At 41.4% G+C, this 25,767-nt stretch overlaps 1 protein-coding gene across 1 annotated transcript in view; it reads right to left on the reverse strand.

The window, feature by feature from the left end:
* MAPK1 (mitogen-activated protein kinase 1) overlaps positions 1-25,767 on the reverse strand; it is a 122,510-nt gene that overhangs the window by 11,484 nt on the left and 85,259 nt on the right. The window contains exons 4-6 of the mRNA XM_057491339.1: positions 18,428-18,544; positions 12,670-12,784; positions 12,260-12,391 (exon numbers count right to left, since the gene is read on the reverse strand). Coding sequence (XP_057347322.1) covers positions 12,260-12,391; positions 12,670-12,784; positions 18,428-18,544 — 364 coding nt within the window. The remainder of the gene's footprint in view (positions 1-12,259; positions 12,392-12,669; positions 12,785-18,427; positions 18,545-25,767) is intronic.

Consider the following 25,767-nt stretch of genomic DNA (forward strand, 5'->3'; position numbering starts at 1 on the left):
GCTTTATTCTTCCTTCTCAGGATTGCTTTGGCTATTTGGGGTCCTTATGAATTTTAGAACGGTTTGCTCTAGTTCGTTGAAGAATGTTGTTGGTATTTTGATAGGGATTATATTGAATCTGTAGATTGCTTTAGGCAGGACTAACATTTTGTGAATGTCCCCATTTATTTAATGATGTTCAGAGTAGTAGTTTTCAAGTTAAGCAGCAGGTCCTCTCTTCAACTTGAATCCTAAGAGGAACCTCAACACAGAGCACATAAGGAGCCACCCCAGCTTCCCCTTAAGTCCTAGTTCACAGCCTTGAGGCACCCTTGAGAGAACCAAGGACTCCAAGGAACAAGCCTGCGCATCTGCTCCAAGGCTGAAAAAATACCAGACAGTATAAATACACATTTTCAGAGACCAGTATACAAAAACAAAAATAAGAACACTGGCACCTACATAAGAAGAAAACAAACCCTACCATTTGCAACCACATGGATGGAGCTAGAGGGTATTATGCTCAGTGAAATAAGTCAGGCGGAGAAAGACAAATACCAAATGATTTCCCTCATCTGTGGAGCATAACAACAAAGCAAAAATGAAGGAACAGAACAGCAGCAGACTCACAGACTCCAAGAAGGGACTAGTAGTTACCAAAGGGGAGGGGTGGGGAGGGTGGGTTGGGAGGGAGGGAGAAGGGGATTGAGGGGCACTATAATCACAACACACAATATAGGCAGGTCATAGGGACGGCAGTACAGCACGGAGAAGACAAGTAATGACTCTATAGCATCCTACTCTGCAGATGGACAGTGTCTGCAATGCGAGGGTGAGGACTTGACAACATGGGTAAATGCTGAAACCACTATTGTTCAGGTGAAACCTTCCTAAGATTGTATATCAATGACACTTTTAATAAAAAAAAAAAAAAAAGAACACTGGCACATACTCAATGAAGACTTGCTTCTTATAGTGATAATTTCATATTGGGTTATATCAACCCCATCTAACTGCAAATTAACTCTAAGCCCCAAGAGTAGAAGAGGATTTAGTTATTTACTCACTGAGAAAATGTGTTTGTCTCTTGAGAGCAGCAAGCCAGTCCACCTCCTGAAGTGACTGCTTGTGTGCCGGGAAGTCAACCTGAGTGGCTGCAAGGGCTGTGTGTGTGCATGTGTGTGTGCGCCCAGCTCTGGCTCCCGCCTGCCACTTCCCTTGCTGCATGTTACCCCCTTCATCTCCAAAACAATCAGGAGATGATCAGAATGGCAAACCATGTTGGATGTAAAGACAAATTCCACAAACACAAAGAACTCTGGTCATGTCTATACAGTGAACTGTAAAAAAGTATTTTTTTAAAGCACATATAATTTCTATGAACAGTACATTCTCAAATCTGCTTTTTCTTCTGTCTATAATCTTTTGAATCCACTCACAAGTGTACCTTAGTAATTAAGGAATAATGACATTTTGCTTTATAGGCTAGAGAACTTTTTGGAAAAGAGAAAGCTCGTAGGAATCTAGACATGTTGGCCTTGACCGAAGCACCAGGGCAGGTCACTCCTGCAGCTGTGACTTGGGGCATTAGGGGCTCATAGAACGGCTAGGATTCAGAGGAGTTCTCTCAAGGCTTAGGACAGTACAGCACAATGGTCAAGAAGGTGGGCACCTCTGGCCCAAATCCAAGTCCCACAGAACACCTGGCAGATGCGTGAGCACTGGATGCACACATTGCTGAGATCATCAGTCTTATTATCTGTAATACAGGTCATAAAACGGAACTCATTTTCTGCTCCCAACCATCTCCTGCAAAGAGCTCAGACATTTCCCCAAGGACTTTCCTGAAAGGAAATTAGAAATCATTTGGTCTTTTGCCCAATTAGACTCCGCCAGTGTCAGCAAAGTCCAGGAGGGCCTGGCCACAGCCATATTCTAACAGCATTATTTATAAACTGCTGGGGGCACTTTTCCTCTCCAGATCTTGTTGGTATTAAGTAGGGAAGCACTTCAAAGCAACTGATGTTTTATCGGTTAAGCATTTCTAAAACATCTTTCAGCAAGTTCAATTCTAGACCCTTAAAACTTCAAGGCAAAAATTTCAAAGATAGCTCTTTTATCTACTTGAAATGTAACTAGATCTCCAGCCTCCTTTTACTGCAAATGCTATTTCTGCATTTCTCACAGCTACAGAAGAGGAAAGGGAGAGAAATGTAAAGCAGCTGGCAGGTGCTGATGCCATGGCGAGATGTGCCTGGCCTTCCTCCTCCACGGCACACAGCAACTGCTGGCACTACTCAGAGGGCAGGAATCACACTGCCTGTACATATGCTCCCTCAGAAGTCCCTTTGAGGCTGGGATTACATCTGATCAGGACCCATGATTCTTCCCGCCCTCCAAGTACCCCATACTTTCTTTTTTAACTTCAGTGGATACATAACAACATGACCACATCCTTCTGGTCCTTCAGCCTTTCCTGTCCTAACCCAGAACCTGGGCTGGAGCATCTGACTGGCTCTCCACAGCACCACTGAGGATCCATCTCACCTACTCAGCAAAGTGCTGGTCCTGGATCAAGGCTGTTTTTGTCACTTCCATTTTCAACTCAAATTTCTGAGAGGGCCACAAAAAGGACCCAGCTATTCAAACTGTGCTACCACAACTATGCTTCTCAAAGTTTTATTCTCAGAACTCTATTCTTAAAAAATTACTGAAGATCAACTTTAAAAAGCAACTAGTTCTGTAAGAGAATGAAACTGGATCATTGTCTAACCCCATACACAAAAGTAAATTCGAAATGGATCAAAGACATCAATGTAAGTCATGAAACCATAAAATTCTTAGAAAAAAACATAGGCAAAAATCTCTTGGACATAAACATGAGCGACCTCTTCATGAATGTATCTCCCTGGCAAGGGAGACAAAAGCAAAAATGAACAAGTGAGACTATATCAAGCTGAAAAGTTTCTGTACAGCAAAGGACACCATCAGCAGAACAAAAAGGCATCCTACGGTATGGGAGAATATATTCATAAATGACAGATCTGATAAGGGGTTGACATCTAAAATACATAAAGAACTCATGTACCTCAACAAACAAAAAGCAAATAATCCAATTAAAAAATGGGCAGAGGAGCTGAACAGACAGGAAGAAATTCAGATGGCCAACAGACACATGAAAAGATACTTCACATCACTAGTCATCAGAGAAATGCAAATTAAAACCACAATGAGATACCACCTCACACCAGTTAAGGATCACCACCATCCAAAAGACAAACAACAACAAATGTCAGCAAGGATGTGGAGAAAGGGGAACCTTCCTACACTGCTGGTGGGAATGTAAATTAGTTCAACCTTTGTGGAAAGCAGTATAGAGGTTCCTCAAAAAGCTCAAAATAGAAATACCATTTGACCTAGGAATTCCACTCCTAGGAATTTACCCTAAGAATGCAGCAGCCCAGTTTGAAAAGGACATATGCACCCCTATGTTTATTGCAGCACTATTTACAATAGCAAGAAATGGAAGCAACCTAAGTGTCCATCAGTAGATGAATGGATAAAGAAGAGGTGGTACATATACACAATGGAATATTATTCAGCCATAAGAAGAAAACAAATCCCACCATTTGCAACAACATGGATGGAGCTAGAGAGTATTATGCTCAGTGAAATAAGCCAGGTGGAGAAAGACAAGTACCAAATGATTTCACTCATATGTGGAGTATAAAAACAAAGAAAAAACTGAAGGAACAAAATAGCAGCAGACTCACAGAACCCAAGAATGGACTAATAGTTACCAAAGGGAAAGGGACTGGGGAGGATGTGTGGGAAGGGAGGGATAAGGGGGGAAAAAAAAGAAAGGGGGCATTATGATTAGCATATATAATGTGTGGGGGGGCACGGGGAGGGCTGTGCAACACAGAGAAGAGAAGTAGTGACTCTACATCATCTTACTACACTGATGGACAGTGACTGCAATGGGGTTTGTGGGGGGGACTTGGTGATGGGGGGAGTCTAGTAAACATAATGTTCCTCATGTGATTGTAGATTAATGATACCAAAAAAAAAAAAAAAGGCAACTAATTTAGTTAACTGCACAATTCAAACAACTGCATGAGGGTTTTTCTTTGAGAATACTACCATGGCCAGCATGTGGCAGACATGCTCTATGTGTACTTGCCGTTCTGTCACACACAACCTTAAAAAGATGTAAGAGGAGCGATTTAATACGGTGAGTACTTTCTCCTGCTTTGTAAGGGACATTCTTACACGCAGCTGGTGCTGATTTCTGGCTGTGATGGCATGGCGCTGGCGCTGCCTCGCCCTGTGCTGAGGGGCTGGCGGCCTTGCTCACCACTACTTCTGCACGGTGAGTGCAGCTGGCAGCACAAAGTGTGAGAAAACCTGAGTGTTACTATGAAAACATAGACACCCTGAAAGGACCTTGGAGACCTCCTCAGAGGTCTAATGAGCATGCTATGGAGAACTGTTGTGTTTTGCCACAAAAACTCAAGAATTTTAAATCTCATCAAAGTCCCCAACAGCTCTGGGAAATCCCTGGCCAGCCCCTATTCTATTCTAACACATCTCAACTTATATGGCTCGAATTATGCCCTTCCTGCCAGCCGCCTGACCCTCATTACTCTCAGCAGATCATACTGAGAGTGCTAAGAAAACTGAATCCCTCCACACACATCTTTACTGTGGAAGGAGGACCCTCTCCTTCTTCAAACCCAAACTTCCCCAATGTGTGGCTGACCCCACCTGCTCCTCTTCATCTGGACCAGTCATTTCTGTCTCCACTTTCAAACTTCCTATGCACACTCAAAATTTCAACCACTCTTGTGTGGTCACCCATGACCCCTAAATTGGAAGCCTCTCTCCTGCATGGGATGAACGTGTCCACTTCCTTACACTGCCCTCTTCTGCTTCTGTGAAACACCACACAAGGTACTGTCTTTGTCCATTCTTTCTACAGTCTCCAAGAGTAGAACATGAACCTTCAGTGGGCAGTGGAGAGCCAGGAGAGTCCTTCTTGAGGCCTAAGCCACTGAGCAGCAGGTTCTCGTTAGGTGGAACTGAGAAGGCCTCAGACAGCTGACCCTCCAAGTCTGTGGGAAAGACCTACCCATCCCCCAACACCCCCAGCAACCATTTTTCAATGGTAACCACTGCTAATCTTTTGACACATTTTGTAGAATTTTTCTATGTGTGTTCTTTTACATAGCTGAGATCATACTATATATTAAAAAAAGCTGTTATTTCCCCAGTAAGGATTGCTCATTAGTACTTTTCTATGCTATAAAAACTTCATAAAAATAATTTTTGGTAACTTTGTAATATTTGTTATAAGTATCATAGTTTACTCAACCATTTTTCAATTAACATTTAGCATTTAGGTTATTTCTAATGCCTCACAGGTGTCTTAAACATAACATGGCCCAAACTAAATGCTCAACTGCTATCCCCCAAACTGCTCCTCCTCCAGTTTTCTTCATCCAGTATTTCTCCATGTAAATTATGTGCTCCTGTCCTTCGTTCATTTATTTATCGATTGAGATCTTGGATTTCCTGTTGTTCTTTATACTTATATTACTGATGAATCTAACATTAATAACAAATAATTAACTCTCCCAATTACCCTACGAGGTGGGAAATGCAATTTGTTCTAATTGTGAGATGCGGAAATTGTGAAACTGGTCAAGTAACTTGTCCCAAGTCAAAGGCCGGAGAGGGCGGCCGAATCCAGGAGGCCGCTCTGGAGCACGTGGCCTAGGCACGGGCTGGGCTGCCTACAGCCCACCATTCGCACAGGAGCCTTTAGATGCTTGTCAATTTGAACCCTTTATAGCTACTGTCCATACCTGATCTTTCTAATCTATTTTAGGTTTTAAACCTTTATGTGACCAAATCTACTCTTTCATGTTTGTTTTCTTGGTTTATTTATAAAGCTTAGGAAGATGGTCTTTCTCCATGCAGAGATCAGAAAAATACTGAATACTCTAAATATTGTTGGTTTTTAATGGTATGATTTTTTAAAAAGTATTTAGTCATCAATTCTTTTGGAATCCACTTTGGTGTATAATGATTTGAACTGATTTTCTTCCAAGCATTTATTCAACTAGCCCAGCACCATCTGCTGAATAACGGTTTCTTCCCCCTCAGTGGCATTATTTTGGAGAGAATCCTAAGCTAGACTCCTTTGAAGAAATATCTACAATAATACCGGTTTAAAGGACTCAGCAATCAGAAATTTCCAACAAATGTGAAAAATACTCAATTTCACTCTTAATTAAAGAAAAACAAATTAAAATGCTACCTCTCCCCCATTTGGTTGGCTGACCCAAAAGTTCAATACACAGAATTTCAGAACAAAATGCACATGACAGAATCGCTACACTGCCCTACAGACAGTCCACCAATGTACACCCCACCAGCTGTCTCTGAAAACACCCATTTCCTACAGCCTTGACTATACCGTGGGTTATCATTTTGATGCTGACTGTGATTACTGAGAAAACAAATGGAATTTCTGGTCTTTCATGCTCCTATGTCATCTAATGAGTTACAAATGAATACCTTTTGCTATATTCAACATTTACATTTCCTTTTCTGTGAACTACCATTAACCAGACATACAAGTACCAGTGTTTCAGCTTGAAAGTTTTAATCTCCAGAGTTCCCTGAGGTCTTCCATCCATTTCTTTATGTCCTTTTCAAACAAACCCAGACTATTAACTTTTGCAGACAGGTCATCTGTCTTACTGCTATTCTGTGCCAAAGGCCTTAGCCTTCTTGATAGCACAGAACACTCAGACTATTTGTTAAATAAGTGAATTTATGTGTGCTATAGTAAAAAACTATAAACAACCTGGTGGCAGATTAAATATGACCACAGTTTTTAAAAATCTCTCCTTCCATCAATGGATGGATATACTTTCCAACCCTTGGGTCTGGGATGACCTTGTGACTTGCCTTGGCCAAAAGACTGTGGCAGAAGTATCTGCTGTTCTGAGACTGCAGCTTCTGCTGTCACTCTTTTGGAACATTTCTGCCATTGAAAGGCAGCCCAGTCCAGACTACTGCACAATGAAAAGCAAAGGTATGGGGGAGAAGCAACTGCAAGATGTGGTGGAGTCACCTTTACACCACGCAACTTGAGGTGAGCTGAGCTGAGCCACACAACTGTGCCCAGCCCAGTGGACTTATGAACAAATGCATGGTGGCTGTTTTAAAGCCCTGAGCTGTGGTCTGTTATGCAAAAAAAGGTAACTGATGTGAACTTCAATGTCCAGTATGAAACTGGCTAGATACTATGGGGTCATCCCTATAAGGGAACACTGTGTAGCTACTCTTTATGAATTTATAAGGAAAAACAGGCCCAGTGAGGTTAGGTAGTTTGTCCAAAGTTCACACAGGTAGGGAGCAGCTGAACACAGGAGGTCTGACCACGGAGCTCAAGCTCCTAACACATGATGCTGTATTGCTCACCCCAGCACCGCCAATTCCCTCTTCTCCACTTTCTTTGTTCTATTTATAGTCCATCCCTGCTTCTTCATTTGTTCACCCAACTCCTACACTTCAAACCTACCTGGTTTTTAGTGGTGTTCATTATTATTTGAATGAACAAATCTCAAAGTCCCTGACCTTAACCTAAGGAAAATAAGCTTAAAAAAAAAAAGGCTCAAATAATTTGATCCAAATCATGACTAAAAGAGAGTAAGGAAACAAACAGGAGTGAAGCTTGGGAGGTCTGTTTATCATAAGCCTCAATTATGCAGTTTTGTTATGTATACACCTCTTAAAGGCAACAGTTAAGTAAGATTTAAGGCACATGTTGGGGACACTAGTACATAAGCCAAGCTCATCAGTTAATATGTGAAGCTCTAATTTTAAAACATTCTGCAATGAGAATACAGTGTATAATTATAATTAAATAGTTAAAGCTGTGCACACATTGGTACAACAAAACATTAAAGGTTATTTTAGGATTCTGGTAATTAAGAGTATTTCTGAGGCTCTTTTTGTGTCCTAGTATGTGGTCTATTCTGGAGAATGTTCCATGTGCACTTGAGAAGAACGTGTATCCTGTTGCTTTTGGATGTAGAGTTCTGTAGATGTCTATTAGGTCCATCTGTTCTAGTGTGTTGTTCAGTGCCTCTGTGTCCTTACTTATTTTCTGTCTGGTGGATCTGTCCTTTGGAGTGAGTGGTGTGTTGAAGTCTCCTAGAATGAATGCATTGCATTCTATTTCCTCCTTTAGTTCTGTTAATATTTGTTTCAGGTATGTTGGTGCTCCTGTATTGGGTACATATATATTTATAATGGTTATATCCTCTTGATGGACTGAGCCCTTTATCATTATGTAATGTCCTTCTTTGTCTTTTGTTACTTTCTTTATTTTGAAGTCTGTTTTGTCTGATACCAGAATTGCAACACCTGCTTTCTTCTCTCTGTTGTTTGCTTGAAATATCTTTTTCCATCCCTTGACTTTAAGTCTGTGCGCGTCTTTGGGTTTGAGGTGAGTCTCTTGTAAGCAGCATATGGATGGATCTTGCTTTTTTATCCATTCTATTACTCTGTGTCTTTTGATTGGTGCATTCAGTCCATTTACATTTAGGGTGATTATTGAAAGGTATGAATTTATTGCCATTGCAGGCTTTAAGTTTGTGGTTACCAAAGGTTTAGGGTTAGCTTCTTTACTGTCTTACTGTCTAACTTAACTCGCTTGTTGAGCTATTATAAACACAATCTGATGATTCTTTATTTCTCTCCCTTCTTATTCCTCCTCCTCCCTTCTTCATATGTTGGGTGTTTTGTTGTGTGCTCTTTTTAGGAGTGCTCCCATCTAGAGCAGTCCCTGTAGGATGCCCTGTAGAGGTGGTTTGTGGGAGGCAAATTCCCTCAACTTTTGCTTGTCTGGGAATTGTTTAATCCCTCCTTCATATTTAAATGATATTCGTGCTGGATACAGTAGTCTTGGTTCGAGGCCCTTCTGTTTCATTGCATTAAGTATATCATGCCATTCTCTTCTGGCCTGTAGGGTTTCTGTTGAGAAGTCTGATGATAGCCTGATGGGTTTTCCTTTGTAGGTAACCTTTTTTTTCTCTCTGGCTGCTTGTAATACTTTGTCCTTGTCTTTGATCTTTGCCATTTTATTTATTATGTGTCTTGGTGTTGCCCTCCTTGGATCCCTTGTCATGGGAGTTCTGTGTACCTCTGTGGTCTGAGAGGCCATTTCTTCCCCTAGTTTGGGGAAATTTTCAGCAATTATTTCTTCAAAGACATTTTCTATCCCCTTTTCTCTCTCTACTTCTTCTGGAATGCCTATGATTCTTATATTATTCCTTTTAGATTGATCACTCAGCTCTCTTAAAATTCTTTCATTCCTGGAGATCCTTTTATCTCTCTCTGCATCAGCTTCTCTGCGTTCCTGTTCTCTGTTTTCTAGTCCATTAATGGTCTCTTGCATCTCGTCCATTCTGTTTTGAAGTCCTTCCAGAGCTTGTTTTATTTCTGAATTCTCCTTCCTTAGTTCTTGCATATTTCTCTGCAAGTCCATCAGCATGGTTATGACTTTTGTTTTGAATTCTTTTTCAGGTAGACTGGCTAAATCTATCTCCCCAGATTCCTTCTCAGGGGAAGATGTAGCAGATGCCGAAGCTGTCTGGGTTAGTCTTGTCTGGATCATATTTTTTTGCCTTTTCATGTTGACAGGTGCTATTGACTGTCAGCTGGGAGGGCCAAAATTTTCACTTGCTACTGGCCTTTCTTTACTGGGGCAACTGCGACCCCTAGTGGCTTGTGTTGGGTAATTGCGTGTAGAGTGGGTCTTTGTGTCTTGCCTGGCCGGAAGGGAGAAATTTCCCTTTCTGTGGGCGGAATTTGTCTCTGGCTGCTTCTCTGCTTTCGCAGCGCCCGGTGGGGTGATGGATGGGGGGGCTGCTTGACTGTTTGCCTCCGTGAGGGGTCTCAGAGCTGTTGCCCAGGGGGTTAGTGCACCCGGTTTTCCCTGTAGTTTCCAGCTGCTGTACTGTGACTTGGGTTGTTTCCGTCAAGCTGTTAAGTCCCTGTCCCTTTAAGACTTTCAAAAAGCCCCCGCTTTTCTTTGTCACAGGGGCATCAGCTTCAGCACCCGCTCAGAGGTCTTACTCCCTGTTCCCCCAGTATCCAGGGCCCCCTGGGCATGTACTGTGTCTGCGCTCTGGTGGGGGTGGCTGGGGCTGGGTGTTCGGCAGTCCTGGGCTCCGTCTCCCTCCCGCTCTGCCTATTGTTCTCCCGCCGGGAGCTGGGGGGAGGGGCGCTCGGGTCCCGCAGGGCCGGGGCTTGTATCTTACCCCTTTCACCAGTCGCTGGGTTCTCGCTGGTGTAGCTGCAGTCTGGCCACTGTCCTGCGTCTTCTGGTCTCTCTTTTAGGGCTAGTTGTGTTTGTTGTATTTTCAAAAGTATATATGTTTTTGGGAGGAGATTCCCACTGTCCTACTCACGCCGCCATGTTGGCTCCGCCTCAAGAGTATTTCTTATTCTTTCTATACTTCCAAATTGTCTCCCATAATAACATACTACCTTTGTGTCAGAGGTTTAAAGGACAGCTCCTTTCATATCCAAAAGAAATTCAATTTTAAATCACCAATTGTTTCTGAACCTTGACTCAGGCCAATACATAAAACAAATTCAAAACCTAAGTAGACAGTTGCTAAAGTTAAAACACACACACACACACACACGCAGAAGTTAGAAAAAGCTAACCTTCCAAGAGAAAACTACACAAAAATGTTGTAAAATCATTAAAGATAAGCCAGATCTATGTACTAACATGGAAAGATAACCCAAGACACAATTCTATTAACAGTAACCTTTAAGGAAGAATTATAAAAGAATTTCACCTTTTTAGTTGAATATTCCTATGATTTTTTAGTTTTTACCAAAATTATTTTAACTTTTATAATAGTTATTTTTTAAAAGTAAGTTTTAGGTAAAAATATGCATATGTATGGAGACAGAAAAAGATACGGAAGGACAAACACCAAGGTGCAGACAAGCTGCTCAGTCCCACTTTCTCTCCCTCTCTCGTTCCCCATCAATTCCCTCCTGCTTTTAAGGACCCCTGTGATTACACTGGGCCACTGAGATAATCTAGGATAATCTCCCTATTTTAAAGTCATCTGATGAGCAACCTTAATTCCATCTGCAAACTTAATTCCCCTTTGCCACATAACCTAACATATTCACAGATTCTGGGGATTAGGATGTGAACATCTTTGGGGATGGAGTCATTATTTCTGCATACCACAGTTTTATGAGTATACAGTGCTAAAAAATACCTGCCTAACATATTTAACAGATACATGTTAAATGGGAATAAAGGATAATACAATTATTAATGATGTTAACTTAAAAAAAAAATCTAAGAATAAAGTCTTATTTATCACTTTTCTTTTATGGCTCATGTTTTTGGAATCTTATCAAAAAAATATTTCCTAACCTAGGGTCATGAAGATTCTGTCCTGTTTTCCTCTCAAAGTTTAATAGTTTTACGCCTTATTTTTAGGTCTATGCTCCATTTTTAGTTGAAATTTTTTTTTAAACATATGGATGTCTAATTGTTTTACTAACCTATGTTGAAGAGACAAGCAACAATACAGATAAATCTCAAATGCATTAAGCTGAGTGGAAGAATCCAGAACTAAAAAGCAGCACACTGCATTGGATTTCTATGATATTCTGGGAAAGGAAAAACTATAGGGACAAAAATGAGCTCAGAGATTGCCAGGGACTATGGGAGGGAAATGAGTGCAAAGGGGCCTAAGGCGACTTTTGGGGATGTGGAAATATTCCATATACCTTGGTTGTGGTGGTAGTTATAAGACTGTACACATCTGTTAAAATTCAAAGACCTGCATAACCATAAAGGGCGAATCTTACTCTCTTAATTACTGTTCAATAAATCTGGCTTTAGAAATTATCAAGTAAGGTGAAAAAAAGTAAATTTGTTTTACAAGCTCCTAGAGTTTCTGAATTCTAAAAATGTGAGCCTAATTTAAGTTAAAAATAGCAAAAAGACCACAAGTGGAAAACTAGACAGTCAACCACAAGCTCCCTGGAGGCACTGCCACTGCTCCCAAATAAAAGGGGATGAAAGCAATGAAGAGCGAGCACTAGATAAGGCGTCAGCCAACAGCATAAGCTGACTTTTCAGGCTAGCGACCTAAGGATTCCACAAATAAACCAACAAAAAGCTGAGCCTACAAAAAATAATCAATGAAATGATATTTACCTTTGGAGTCAGCATTTGGAAACAGCCTGTTCCATGGCACCTTATTTTTGTGTGGAAGAGAAAGCAAATAATTTCTAGCTTTTAAATTTATTATACAGTTCAGGTCTTCCTGTGACGGGGATCCAAGAATACCTGTCAGATAAAATAATTAGCTGTTAATTATCAAAACCAAGGCAAACTGACCACACACCATCAGAATAAACTCTTATAATCAATGTCTTCTTATCATTGCTCAATGCTTACCTCTCTTATTAACAAGTTTTTACAGGGTCCTTAACATTTTAAATCAAGCAAGATTTAAAAAATCAATCATTGCCAGAACTCTTAATTTAATCAAGCAACTCTGAGGTAAACTGAGGCAGGCAGGTGCACTGAATAAATTTAGTCCTCAAAGTGCTCAGGAGCCTTACCCAGAATGTGGTTCAGCTGGTCAAGATAATGCTTCCCTGGGAAGATGGGTCTATTGGAGAGCATCTCTGCCAGAATGCAGCCTACGGACCAAATATCAATGGACTTGGTATAGCCCTGCAGTGGAAAGGGAGACAAGACTGAGAACGACACTTGCTGTTATTACACGACACAGTGGGATCCTCCTACCTAATAGCCACACAGCTGATAGGAGTTGTAACTTCTCCTTTGGCTCTACAACCAGAAATAAATGTAGTGAGCATGCAGACACAAATAACAGTTTGGCTTTCTTAGAAGATGTTGAATAACTAGGATTATTAGTTGATTTTATTTCTCTTCTCATAACTGATTAACTTATTATTAAATTAGAATTTCCGAAGTACACTTCATTCTATTTTCAAATGATTTGAGGGTTAGAATTCTAAGCTGAAGGTGGAAAAAGCAGTTTTGCTTTAGGACATCTAAGACCCATTTATTCATTATGGAAAACAGCTCAAAAGAAGGGGCACTGCTACACTTCCAAGAATACTTTTATCCATTCTGCAAATAATTCTTACAAAGTCAGGCTGAAAGCCCTTGAAATCTGCGAACAGAAGTGTGTGCTGGCTCCATCATATTCTACCAATCCCTATTCTTACCTTCTTTTTCTATTCATTTTTCCAATATAATTTTTTAAAGGAATTCTGAAAAGACATGGAAGAACTACTTAAATCATGTAACAGTGCAAAACAGTTACTTCTCCAAGGAGTATAAACTGAATTTTATGGAAAATGCTAGGTGTAGTGATAAATGGGAGAATGTGGTGAATAGGAGAAAGAAAAAATCCAGCCAAATACTAAAGTTTAGGGAAACAGTGATTTTTTTTTTTAAATAAAGCAAAGAATGATGATCAGAAATATAGCTATAATAAACTGGAGTTGAACTTCAAAATGATTCTTCCCAGACCTCCAAAGGAACCAGGGTTCCCTGGAGAAATGACCACTCTTAAGTCTGGGATGGGGAGAGTACGATAAGGTAAGCCTGGAGCATCCAGTGCCAAAAAGCAAGAAAGGGTTGAACATTAGTGGGGACATATCAAAAGCGGCTCCCACTGGAAAATCTGGGACAATTTTGACCATCAAAATACAGAATGGTAGATATGGGTGATAAGCTACTAAATAAAATAACCATGAATTAATACATAGAACTAAAATACAGGAGTGATAGTTATAAGATCAACCAGGGATGGTGAAACTAGTGGGTGAAAGTTTGATGGAGATAACTTACATAGTCTTAAAGCATTTCCCCACAAATTTCTATTAATTATTAACATAACAATTATTACTTAAATGAACCATAATTATCACTGTAATTATGGTGGAGACCTGCAGGACACCAACTTAACCTAAGATCAACATGAAGCCACTGAGACTGACATGAACATAAACAAAGATGTGCCTCCTGATACAATTCACTGAGAACATTGTTTCTATAGTCTTCACGCCCAAAATACATGACACAAAACTGAAGTGCATTCTACTAACAGCTGACTTGCACTCTTCAAAAATATCAAGGTCAAGGAAGGCTGAGGACTACTTCAGATTAAAGGAGACTAAAGAAACAATACAACGTGTGTGCCCGGAGTAGAGGGAGAACAGTGCTGAAGGGTATTACTGGGACAATATCCTAAATTTGAATATGAACTATGCATTAGATATTGGATCAGTGTTAAATTTCCCACTTTTGATTATTGTACTATGGTCATGTTGGAGAACATCCTTCTTCTAAGGCAGGGTTTCCCTCGGCACTACTGGCACCTGGCTTCGTCTTTGTGGTGGGGACTGCCCTGTGCACTGTAGGACGTTTAGCAGCATCTCTGGCCTCTGTCACTTGAAGCTGGCAGGCAGCCCTCCCTCCCAGATGTGACACCAGCACCATCTTCAAACACTGCAGCCACAGTTCTAGGAAGTATGCACTGAAATGCTTAGGGGCAAAAGTGCACATCTACAGCTTATTCTCAAATGACTCAGAGGGAAAAAAAATACATGCAGGTATGCAGAGAGAATGATAAAGCAAATGGAACAAAGGATACAAAATTGGTTGAGTGTGAATCTGTGGTGCAGAGTATACAGGGGTTCTAGCCCACTGTGATCCCGGGGGGTTCCAGAGCCCCTGTGGCCTGGCCTCCCTCAAAGGAGCTAAGAGGTGATTTTACTTATACACCACTACTAAGACGCTGTTTTCCTTTTTGCTCATTCTCTCCTAAGTGCACAGCAGATTCTTCAAGAGGCTACATGAAGTGTTAATATTGTATATGAAATGTGATGGGATTTGGAAGACCTGCCTAACTCTGAACCAGTATTTTCCAAAATGCTTGCTATTACAAAATCAGGCATGGTAAGTATGAGTATAAGGAGGAAAAATGAATTTTAATAAAACATTACAAAAAGGCCACTGGTAATTCAGGTTCCACACTGCAATTAAGCTCTCATTTTATTGCGTTTTGATACAGTATCAAAGAATAGCCACATGTAGCTGCAGAGACTACTGTACTAATATACTCCCTTTTCTAACTACTTATTTGTGTGAAGACTCTTCACTGACTCAAAGCAAAACAACATACTGGACAGACTGAGTGCAGAATCAGATGAGAATCTAATAGTATTCTCCCTCTTAAGTCAGATACTGAAGAGATTTATAAAAATGAAAACAATGCCACTCTCCTCACTAAAATGTTTTTGTTATGGATAATAAAACATTTTTTAATGAAAAATGCTAATAAGCAGGTTTATTACTGTTATACAAAAATTATTTTTAAGTTTTAATTTCTATACAGTAAATATTGATAGATATAACCCACATAAATTGCTTGGAGTCTTTGACAACTTTTAAGAGATTAAAATGAACTTGAGGACAGAAAGTCTGAGAACCATGGCTTTACAGTTTTCTTGCAATTTTTCTGCAAACTGAAAATTATATCAAGATTAAAAAGATAATGGATAACACATTTAAGAAAAATCCATGAGTCCATAATAATGTTTTAAAAACAATGGTGGGAGAAACAGAGAAAGAGAAAGGGAAAGCTTTTCTTCACAGAAGAATGCCAGCTAATAAATGTAAAAGGAATAATAAACTCAGAAAACCACCATTTTGTAAACCCAGTATAGTAACTGAGACAGGGAGGGGCAATCAAGGGGAAAGCCACTGGAGTAAAGGCTGCTGGGAAACAGGACAGCCACATGTATGACTGCCGAGAACCTGCAGGGCTCCCGTTGGAAAGGTGTGACCTAAACTGCTCATGAGGGACCAGTCCAAGGAGCTTAGAGCGTGAACCATTCTGCAAAAACCCCTCAACTAAACTCTGCAAAGTACTCACCGTCATGAAGGCGGGAAGGGTGGGAGGACTGTTCTAGACGGAGCACAGTGCATAAACCTTGATTAGTTCATGGACTAAAAACAAGAACAGCTGGAAAAGAGCTTTATTGGGGGAGAGGTACAACTGGGATGTCATTAATTAATGCTGTCTTAGTGCTAAGGGTATTTTGATTGGGGGGGGAAAGAAGCTCCCCTCCCTTTCATGGGTACTAGTATGCCTCACAGGGCCTGGGAATAATCAGTCTATGTTGGTGAGTTGCCAAAGGGTTAGACAAAAGGGAAGAAAGGGAAAGAGGAGCGATGGGAGAGAGGGAGGCAGGCAGACAGACAGGGAGGGAGCAGCAGGATGTTAATAGCTGGCGAACCCAGGTAAGGGGTAGACGGGTGTTCACTGTACTCTCAATTCTTCTATGGGTTTGAAAATGTTCTAAATAAAGAAAAAAATGAATACATCACTACAAGTAACTTTCTCAAGCTAGAGGTAGTGTGAATAAAAAGAATTCAGTTTTCACTATAGCTAACTCTGCAAGGAGGAGGGAGCACTGGGCACCTCAAAGAACAGAGGCTTCCTCCCTGTTTACTTCCCCCCAAGGGTGACTGAGCTGCAGAGGGTAGAGGCACCTGGAGTTGAGATGGAGGCTCCAAAGGCCATGCAGCCACCAGGCTCCAAAAGCACACTGAGCTCTCCTCGCCATCAGTGGCACTGCACATGCACGTGCCCCTGGTTTGGAGCAGCTGTCACGCAGCCAGGCCAAAGGAAGAACCTGCTGTGTGGGATTATTTGTAATAGAGAATTATGAGAATCAACGCAGCATTTTCTTCTTTGAAACATCTGCTATGCCAAACCCTTCTTTACGACAGAATTTATTTTAATGGGATTTTACTTTTATAACTACACTGAACAAATGTGTGATATCAAGAATAACTAACTGCTTTAAATAAATTGCATTTTCTTCACAAAGTTAATCTAGTGCTCATCCCAAGCCCTCTACTCACAAAGGACGGAATAAGAGAGTACAGACCATGGGCTATCAGACCCATTCCTTTCATTCCCAGCAAGCCGCTCGGGATGATTTCTGGTTCCTAGACCTGAATGTCTACCTTCATGGCTTTTCTTCATGTATCTTAATGTTACACTAAGGCAGGTGTTGTTGCAGGAGGTCACTGAGAGGTCAGTTGACCCTCAAACTGGACTGGGCAATAGGAGGCCTCTTACCCCCTCCCTTGTCCTTGGAATTCATGCCCTGCCCACTGTTCCCACAGGAGAAACCATTTTCAAGGACTCAGCACTGAGAGAATAAGGTGTTGCTGAGACTATCTGGATGGTATGTGACTGAACCCAGTTAAGGCTTCTGTATAAATTTCTAAGACTGGTGGGTGAGTGCAGAAATCTCCTCGTCTTGTGGCCACCTAAGACAAAGCCTTGTAAATAAGTTCCCTTGCTTCTTAACTCTGCCACCTGCCAATCTGGAGCGGCCTGCCTCTCTTCAGTCTCTTCAGTCTCTTCTCGCCCTCCATGTACAGCAGGCAGTTTTCTAACTAACAGATGGAAATAAACTCAAGAATCTCATAATCCTGAAATATTAAACACAGAAGTATGTCAGGTCCACCTAATTCCTCAAGTTTTGTACCTTATTCATATAATATTTGCAAATGATACATATATTAAAAACAATATATCTCAATCTCCATAGCAGCCCCCAGTGCTTGACACCTCTTTCATAAACCTAACAAAGATGTCACACTTCAGTTTTTCTTGCTTTAAAAAAAGTTGTTCCTAATTGTATCTGATGACCAAGGAGCACACCTTGCTGGAAGCGCCTGCCTGTGCCCTGAGTGCTCTCTCCACAGTCACTCTGAGGTGCAAAGGAATGCATGACATTTGGAGGCAGAGCTACCATATAATTTTGAAAGAATCCATAGTAGTTCCTACCCTTTACACACCAATGTTTTCTTCAAATAATACTGTATTTCTCCTGAAGACACATTCTTCATTATCAGATAATCCGACCCTTACAGAACAGTCCTTGGTCCACAGGCACAGAAATACACACTATGGGGTAACCTCTAACACAAACCCAGCAGTGTCTCCAGTAGGTGTGAAAATTGCCCGAAGTGGATTTCAGGAGAGCTGACCAGGGAGGGACAAAACCATTTACTGCAGCAGTGACCAGAGACACACCGTCCAACGCCACAACATGTCAGCACTACTCCAGCTGAGGCAGAGGCCAAAGCCCAGGGCCCAGAAGTTTAACACTGAACGGGATATTAAGACACAGGCTGGCCAGACAAGTTAAGCCTCAATCCAGGTGCAAACAGCCTTCCTGAGAGAGAGGCTTACTGCAATAGATGTCCAAAAATTTTTGATTCCTCATTTTTTTTTTTTACTGTAAAATTTGTCCTTACCTTGGAATTCAACATAATTTCTGGAGCCCTGTACCAACGTGTGGCTACGTACTCTGTCAGAAACCCTGTGTGATCATGGTCCGGATCAGCAACACGGGCCAAGCCAAAGTCACAGATCTAAGAGGACAAAAATGGGAGATTATAACCAACTTAATATCAAAACATAATAAAAACTGAAAAAGACAACAGCAATAATAATAATAATAAGCAGTTGCTACCATTACTATGTGGCAGATACTTCACTGGGAATTCTACATATTCACTTAATCCACACAACCCAAAGGCAGCAATGAATGCGTATGTCAGAGACGAAGACGGGCTGATGGTGTCTTCACTAGGATACATTTTAAGAGGCATCCCCATTACCTACTTATCCCACAGCAATCTTGCTTAGGTCACGTGACAAAAACTGTTCTGAATAAAAACTAAGTCATCAAAAAACGTTCAGGGTCCTTTCTTGGACTTCGTCCTGCTGACACTCCTGAGATCATCATCGCTAGGATCAGCTCTTCAACCTGCACTTGGCTTCTGTGTCTCAGACTTCATGTCTCACTACTTAAAAAAAAATTTTTTTTAATGAAGGTATCATTAATATACACTTATAAAGGTTTCACATGAAAAACATTGTGGTTACTAGTCACCCATATTATCAAGTCCCCCCCAAACCCCAATGCAGTCACTGAACATCAGTGTAGTAAGATGCCAGAGTCACTACTTGTCTTCTCTGAGCTACACTGTCTTCCCTGTGACCCCTCCCCACACCATGTGTGCCAATCATAATACCCTTCAATCCCTGTCTCTCTCCCTAGCCACCTGCCCTCCCCAACCCATCCCCTTTGGTAACTGTTAGTCCATTCTTGGGTTCTGTGAGTCTGCTGCTATTTTGTTCCTTCAGTTTTTTCTTTGTTCTTATACTCCACAGATGAATGGAATCATTTGATACTTGTCTTTCTTTGCCTGGCTTATTTCACTGAGCATAAAACCCTCTAGCTCCATCCACGTTGTTGCAAATGGTAGGATTTTTTTTCTTCTTATGGCTGAATAATATTCTACTGTGTATATGTACCACCTCTTCTTTATCCATTCATCTACTGATGGACACTCAGGTTGCTTCCATTTCTTGGCTATTGTAAACAGTGCTGTGATAAACATAGGGGTGCATATGTCTTTTTCAAACTGGGCTCCTGCATTCTTAGGGTAAATTCCTAGGGGTGGAATTCCTGGGTCAAATGGTATTTCTATTTTTAGTTTTTTGAGGAACCTCCATACTGCTTTCTACAATGCTTGAACTAATTTACATTCCCACCAGCAGTGTAGGAGGGTTCCCCTTTCTCCACATCCTCACCAACATTTGTTGTTGTTTTTCTTTGGATGGTGGTGATCCTTACTGGTGTGAGGTGATATCTCATCGTGGTTTTAATTTGCATTTCTCTGATGATTGGCGATGTGGAGCATCTTTTCATGTGCCTGTTGGCCATCTGAATTTCTTCTTTGGAGAACTGTCCGTTCTGATGCTCTGCCCATTTTTTAATTGGGTTATTTGCTTTTTGTTTGTGGAGGTGCAATGTCCCACTATTCTACTTGTTCCATCAATGTAGGTATTTCCAAAGATTCTTCTCACTTTTCTCCCCTTCCATGTACTCAAATCTCCTCCCAAAGCTTTAAAAGATGTTTCATATACTGATGACTAATCTTCTTTTTGAAACATCCAGCTTCTAATTTCTCCTGATTCACAGAAGTACCCACTGGCCTTTCATCATCTGGCCACACAAAAACTTTGGTGCTACTCCAAAAATTCCAATGTATACAAAATGTAACTATAATATACTTAAGTCGTATACAACTGCAGAATATTTTAATTCTTGGTCCCTGGGGAACTAACCTGAGAAAAGAGATATGTTAATAAAAACAGGCCAGAATACAGTAGAAGGCAGTCTGGAAACAGACTAATAATTAGGAGGCTTACTGCTTATCATTCAGCTAAGAAATGATAAGGGCCTGAGCTCAGGTCATAAAAAGAGACAAGGAAAAAGGAATACACCTAAGAGAAATGATAGGACTTAAATAAGACACCAATCTCTGTTTGGATAGTTGAGCATCTCAAAAATTCAGAAAACTCCCATCCACTTTACAAAAGTCTTCCTCTGCCCTTGGACGCCGGCCTCACCATTAGAGCACCGCTGATGCCGCAGGCCCCGCTACTTGCTTCGACCGTAGCATTCCAGCAGTTACTTATTTGCGCTGCATCCCACATCTTCTTCTTCAGTTACTCTTCCAAAGGCCATTTTTTGTGTGGGTTCTCTCAGATTTCGTCTCACGGGTGAGGAATCCTGGGTCCTGTGCTACAGCCGCCATCAACCAGCTGGTCTGTAAGGGATGATTCCAGCCCTCACCTTTGTGTCTTCAGCAGAGGGCAAGACACTGGAGCAGAGACCAGCCGTCACTGCTACATACTGACCAAGCTCCTGACCTAGAAATCTGTGAACTAATTCATGATGATCGCTGTTTCAGGACACTGCATTTTCAGGCGATCTGTTATAAAGTGAGAAACAACTAATACCGTGGTAGCAGGCAGACAGCTTGTGCGGGACAGGCACTCTGAGGAGGACCCATCTGAAGCGATCGTGGAACACTGAAGAGAGGTCAGAGCAATGCCCTAAAGAAACTAGCTCGGCACTCAAGGGGCAGAGATGGCAATGTGGCTAAGATCTCCCAAAATGGCTCTTGAGTTGGCTGTTTCTGCTTCACAACTACCATTGCCTTAGACTCAATGTAGTTTGCTGGAATCGGGAAGACTAACTTTTACCTGCCTGCAATCTAATTTGTCCTCTAAATTCCTGCCTAAATGTTACGTCTAAAATATAAGTCACCTTTTTTGGCTCAAAAATCTTTTAACTTATCCCCTCTGCCTACTGAAGGAAGCCCAGATTCTTAAAGCATGACTTTCAAGACCATTCTAACACAGCTGCCAAGCCACTTGTCTGATATCATCTCTCCTCCTCATCTGTCCCACATCTGCTCCTATTTACCAGGACTAGACCTGCTTCTCTGACTAGACAGTGCCCTCTCTCCTAGTGCCCTATCCATGCCATCGCTTTACCTAAGCACGCAGCTTGAGAGCTGCCTGTCCTGAGGTTTCCCAGGAATTAATTCCCTGTCGAGAATTGACTGCTCACTCTTTTGAACTCCTTTAAATACTCGGTTAGATGTTTATCTTACTAAGTGCACAACCACAATCCATGAAGCCATGCCTAAGCCCATCTCCCCAGCTGGAATAGAATGTTAAGTCCCTAGAAAAAGGCAATACTTGAATTTTGATTCCTAAGTGTCTTGTATATAGTGAACACTCAACATTTGATGATTAAAATACCTTACTTTAAATGTTTATAGGAAGCACAACAACTGGGGTAGATTACCTGGCAGAGACTCCAGTATTGACCATTTTTCACAATATCTGAATTACGGATAATCTTTTAAAAATACAGATCAGTGTACAGAGTTAGCAAGGTTAAAATCTTACATTAGTAATTATATTAATGAAATTACATTTTTCAAAGTAGCAATATTGAGGAAGAAGGAAAAGTTTAAAACTGGAATTAGTAGCATTACTTCACTAGGAAAGACAATCTATCACGCTGAATGCTGCAACTTATCTATTTCTTTGGAATTAAAACTACATGTGCAGTTGCTCTTCCTCATCCTTTCCCTCCAAGAAATCCAGTCCAAAAAAGTCATCAGGTGGGGCCACGTGACCTAAGCGTCCATGTGGGATGAGAACAGTCCACTGGGGTATGTAGCATCCAAGTGGAGTGAAGAGGGGGCTCCAGACCGGGACGTGGTCTAGGCGTGAGGCGAAGAGAGCATCTGTGTGGAGAGGCAGTGACAGTCCACCCAAGGGATCAGAGTCTGAGCAGATGAGCAGAGGATTCAAGGATTATAGTGCACACAGCAACTATTTCACTGGAGGTTGCAAAATGGTGATTTTTCTAATTTTATTCCCTCTGTATTTATTGGCTGGCATACTTTTTAAAGAAAAGCCACTGTTCATAAAATGGAGCTACTTGTTTACCCTGACCCAAAGATTCTACTGGAAAGACAGGAAAACTGTTTCATTCTTTCCTTTAAGTTACCAATTTTCAGAATAGTGAGTTGGTGTTAGAGGAACCGTGTTTTATGATTTGTATTTCCCACACCTAGAACAGGGTACAGAATCATCAGCAGGTTCTCAGAAGATTTCACAACTCCATTCACGGTCATCGATGCAATTATTTTTTAAAAAACAGATCCTCTTACCACCACAACTTCAAAGACTAAATTCACATGGCATTAACCAAAAAACTGCCAAGGCTCCAAAATAAAAAAGCTGTAATATTCATTACAGTTCTGTTCGAAGAAAGATAGACAACTGGAATATAGGACAAGAAACACAAGATGACCCACAGCACTCCTACCTGACTACTTTTTGGGCTGTGTAAATTCCAATTTTCATAAAACAAAGGAAGCCCCACAGACAGGTATCATTTCCTATCTCCCAGAGTTCCTTCTGTGGCACACCCAAAACCACCAATGCTGTGGCCTTAGTATCCCTATCCCTACTGGGACTCCTGTGGGCTCCAGCTAGCAGAGAGCAAGGACACAGGCTGCAGGAGACTACCTTGCCCCAACAGCTCCATTAAAAATATGCCAGCAGAAGTGTTTACCAAAGGGGAGGAGTGGGGAGGGATGGAGAAGGGGACTGAGGGGTATTATGATTGGCACACATGGTGTGTGTGGGATCATGGGGAAGACAGTGTTGCACAGAGCAGGCAAATAGTGACTCTGTGGCATCTTACGACTCTGATGGGCAGTGACTGCAATGGGGTATGGGGGGGGCACGATAATATGGGTGAATGTAATAACCACATTGTTTTGTCATGTGAAACCTTCATAGCAGTGTATATCAATAATACCTTAATAAAAAAGAATATGCTACCAGAATTTCCAAATAGGGTCTTCAACCCTTGTGTTTCTGTGGCCCTGAGAAACAAAGAGGAAATCTATAAGAGGGTGCCAGAAGGGTCCTAAGAAGTAAACGCCTGCTGGATCTCAGGTCTTCAGGTAACAAGTGCAAAGCATGTTTATGGAAGCTAAAAAGAAAGCCCTTTGCTGTTGACCTCGACTGTACCAGAGTCAAAAGTTAAAGGTCTAGGAAACAGTATAGCTGATATCCTGAGGGTTCAAGAGTAGGAAATACTTCATTAACACAGAAATCAATGGAAAAAGAAGAAATGACTTAACTGCCTACTTGAAAATTCCAAAGGACCAGATAACATGAGTTAAGGCCACAGATTATAAACTTTCTAGGCACAAGGGCTAGTGGGATGGGCACTGTGGTCACCTCAAGGTACTGAGGATGTGATGGGTGTCCTGTGATCCAGAGCTCAAATGGACAGACTCTTCTCCCCACTGGTGCTCTCTCAGCTCTCATATACGCACACACCTGAGCTGCCCCACCACCCTGACCTGTCTTTCAGACATGCTCAGAACAAATCAGTGACTTAGTGACAGACTAGACTCATCTTTGGAATGAGATTCTCTCCTGAATATTTATATCCATGCCTACGATGCACATGCCATATATACATTTTTTAAATGAAGGCGAACCGTACTGCTGTATCTAAAACAACCTATTGTGTTTCTGAGTCTGCATGTTAAACTGGTTCTGACAACAATGCCTGGATTGTGCAGACAGTGAAGTGCACACACATATAAGTGTGGGTGTTAACGTTGGGGACAGTGAAAGTGCCCCAGGTAAAGACAAGCCCACAGTGAAGAGATAACAAAGTAGTCTAGTTCTGTTTGTTTTCTTCTTAAGGATGAGCATTTCCAAGTGAAAGTCATTCATCCTTTTCCAGAAACATCAACTGATTTAAAATATTTGATTTAAATAAATTAATTAAAATATTAGGAAATGACTCTCCAAAAACAAAAGCAATCTGCTGTTACAGGGTTGTGACAAGAAATGGAGAGTAAAAAGAAAATCAGGCAACAAAAATATTCATTGTTACCTCTTCGAGAAAATCACTAATTGCCAATGAGTGTGGCCATTCCTACAAGCAGTCTCATTTCTTTTGTGCCCACCTGGCTTAGTTGCGCAAATTCATGGGGAAGCATCTGCTGCCATTCCCACGTGAAAGGTTCATGAATCCAACTCAGAGGGATCCTGAGGTGGGCAGAGTTAACCCAACCATTTGTGAAACCAGAAGCTGTCCTGCACATCATCTCACAGGATGTTGGTCACTCTGTTTTTTAAAGACCCACTGACAAGCAAATAAGCTGACCACCTGATAACAGAGCCCAATACCTTTTTCAGAGAGTTCCAGAAGTTCTCCACAACCTACTTGCAGGCACCATCTCCAGTTTAGTGTGCTCACCCAAAGCTGCAGCCAGAGAGCAGAGGCCTTGGCCGCTTGCCTCTCACTTTTATTTCTGTTGCTCCTGTCATCTCTGACAGACACCCTGCGCCCAGCGCAGCCATTCCCCCCTACTGAAAGCCCTACCCCAGCCCAGAGGGCTGGCATGGCTACCACCTTCTCCCTGATGCCTCTCAGCCCCATCCAGAGCTAACCCACCCCTCTCCTCTGCATTTGTATATCATTTTTTTCAGTTATCTCAATTATGACTGACATAACGATGATCTGTTGTTTATCGGATTTCTGACCTATCATTATCAGATTTCAAGGGCAGGTGTCCATTTTCCTTTGCCAGGTAAGCTTTATAGGGCTTCTCACAGAAATCCAAGCAACGATCATTGCTATACATCCATGAACATTTTGACAACAGCTTTACTGAGCTGTAATTCATTTACCATACAATTCACCCCTTTAAAGTGTACGATTAAATGGTCTTCGGCAATGTAATCACAGGGTTATACAGCCATTACTACCATCCAGTTGTAGAACATTTTTATAACTGCATAAAGAAACCTCTCTCTCCATTCCTCCTCAATCCCACTAGCCTTGGGGAACCACTAATCTTTCTATTGTTATAGATATGTCTATTCCAGACATCTCATATGAACGGAACCATACACCATATGTAGTCTTTGTGATTGGCTTCTTTCACTTACACAATAATGGCTCCAAGATCCACCCATGTGGTAGAATGTATCACTACTTCTACATTTTTATCACACTGTATGGATCTACCATATTTTATTTATCCATCATTATTTGGACATTTAAGCTGTTCCACTTTTAGGCTATTATGCTACTATGAATATCTGTGTACTAGTCTTTGTGTGGGCCTGTGCTTGATTTCACTTAGGTAAATGCCTAGGAGTGGAATCATGCTCATTAACA

This window comes from Manis pentadactyla, chromosome 14 (assembly GCF_030020395.1).
Source record: "Manis pentadactyla isolate mManPen7 chromosome 14, mManPen7.hap1, whole genome shotgun sequence".
Taxonomy (NCBI): domain Eukaryota; kingdom Metazoa; phylum Chordata; class Mammalia; order Pholidota; family Manidae; genus Manis; species Manis pentadactyla.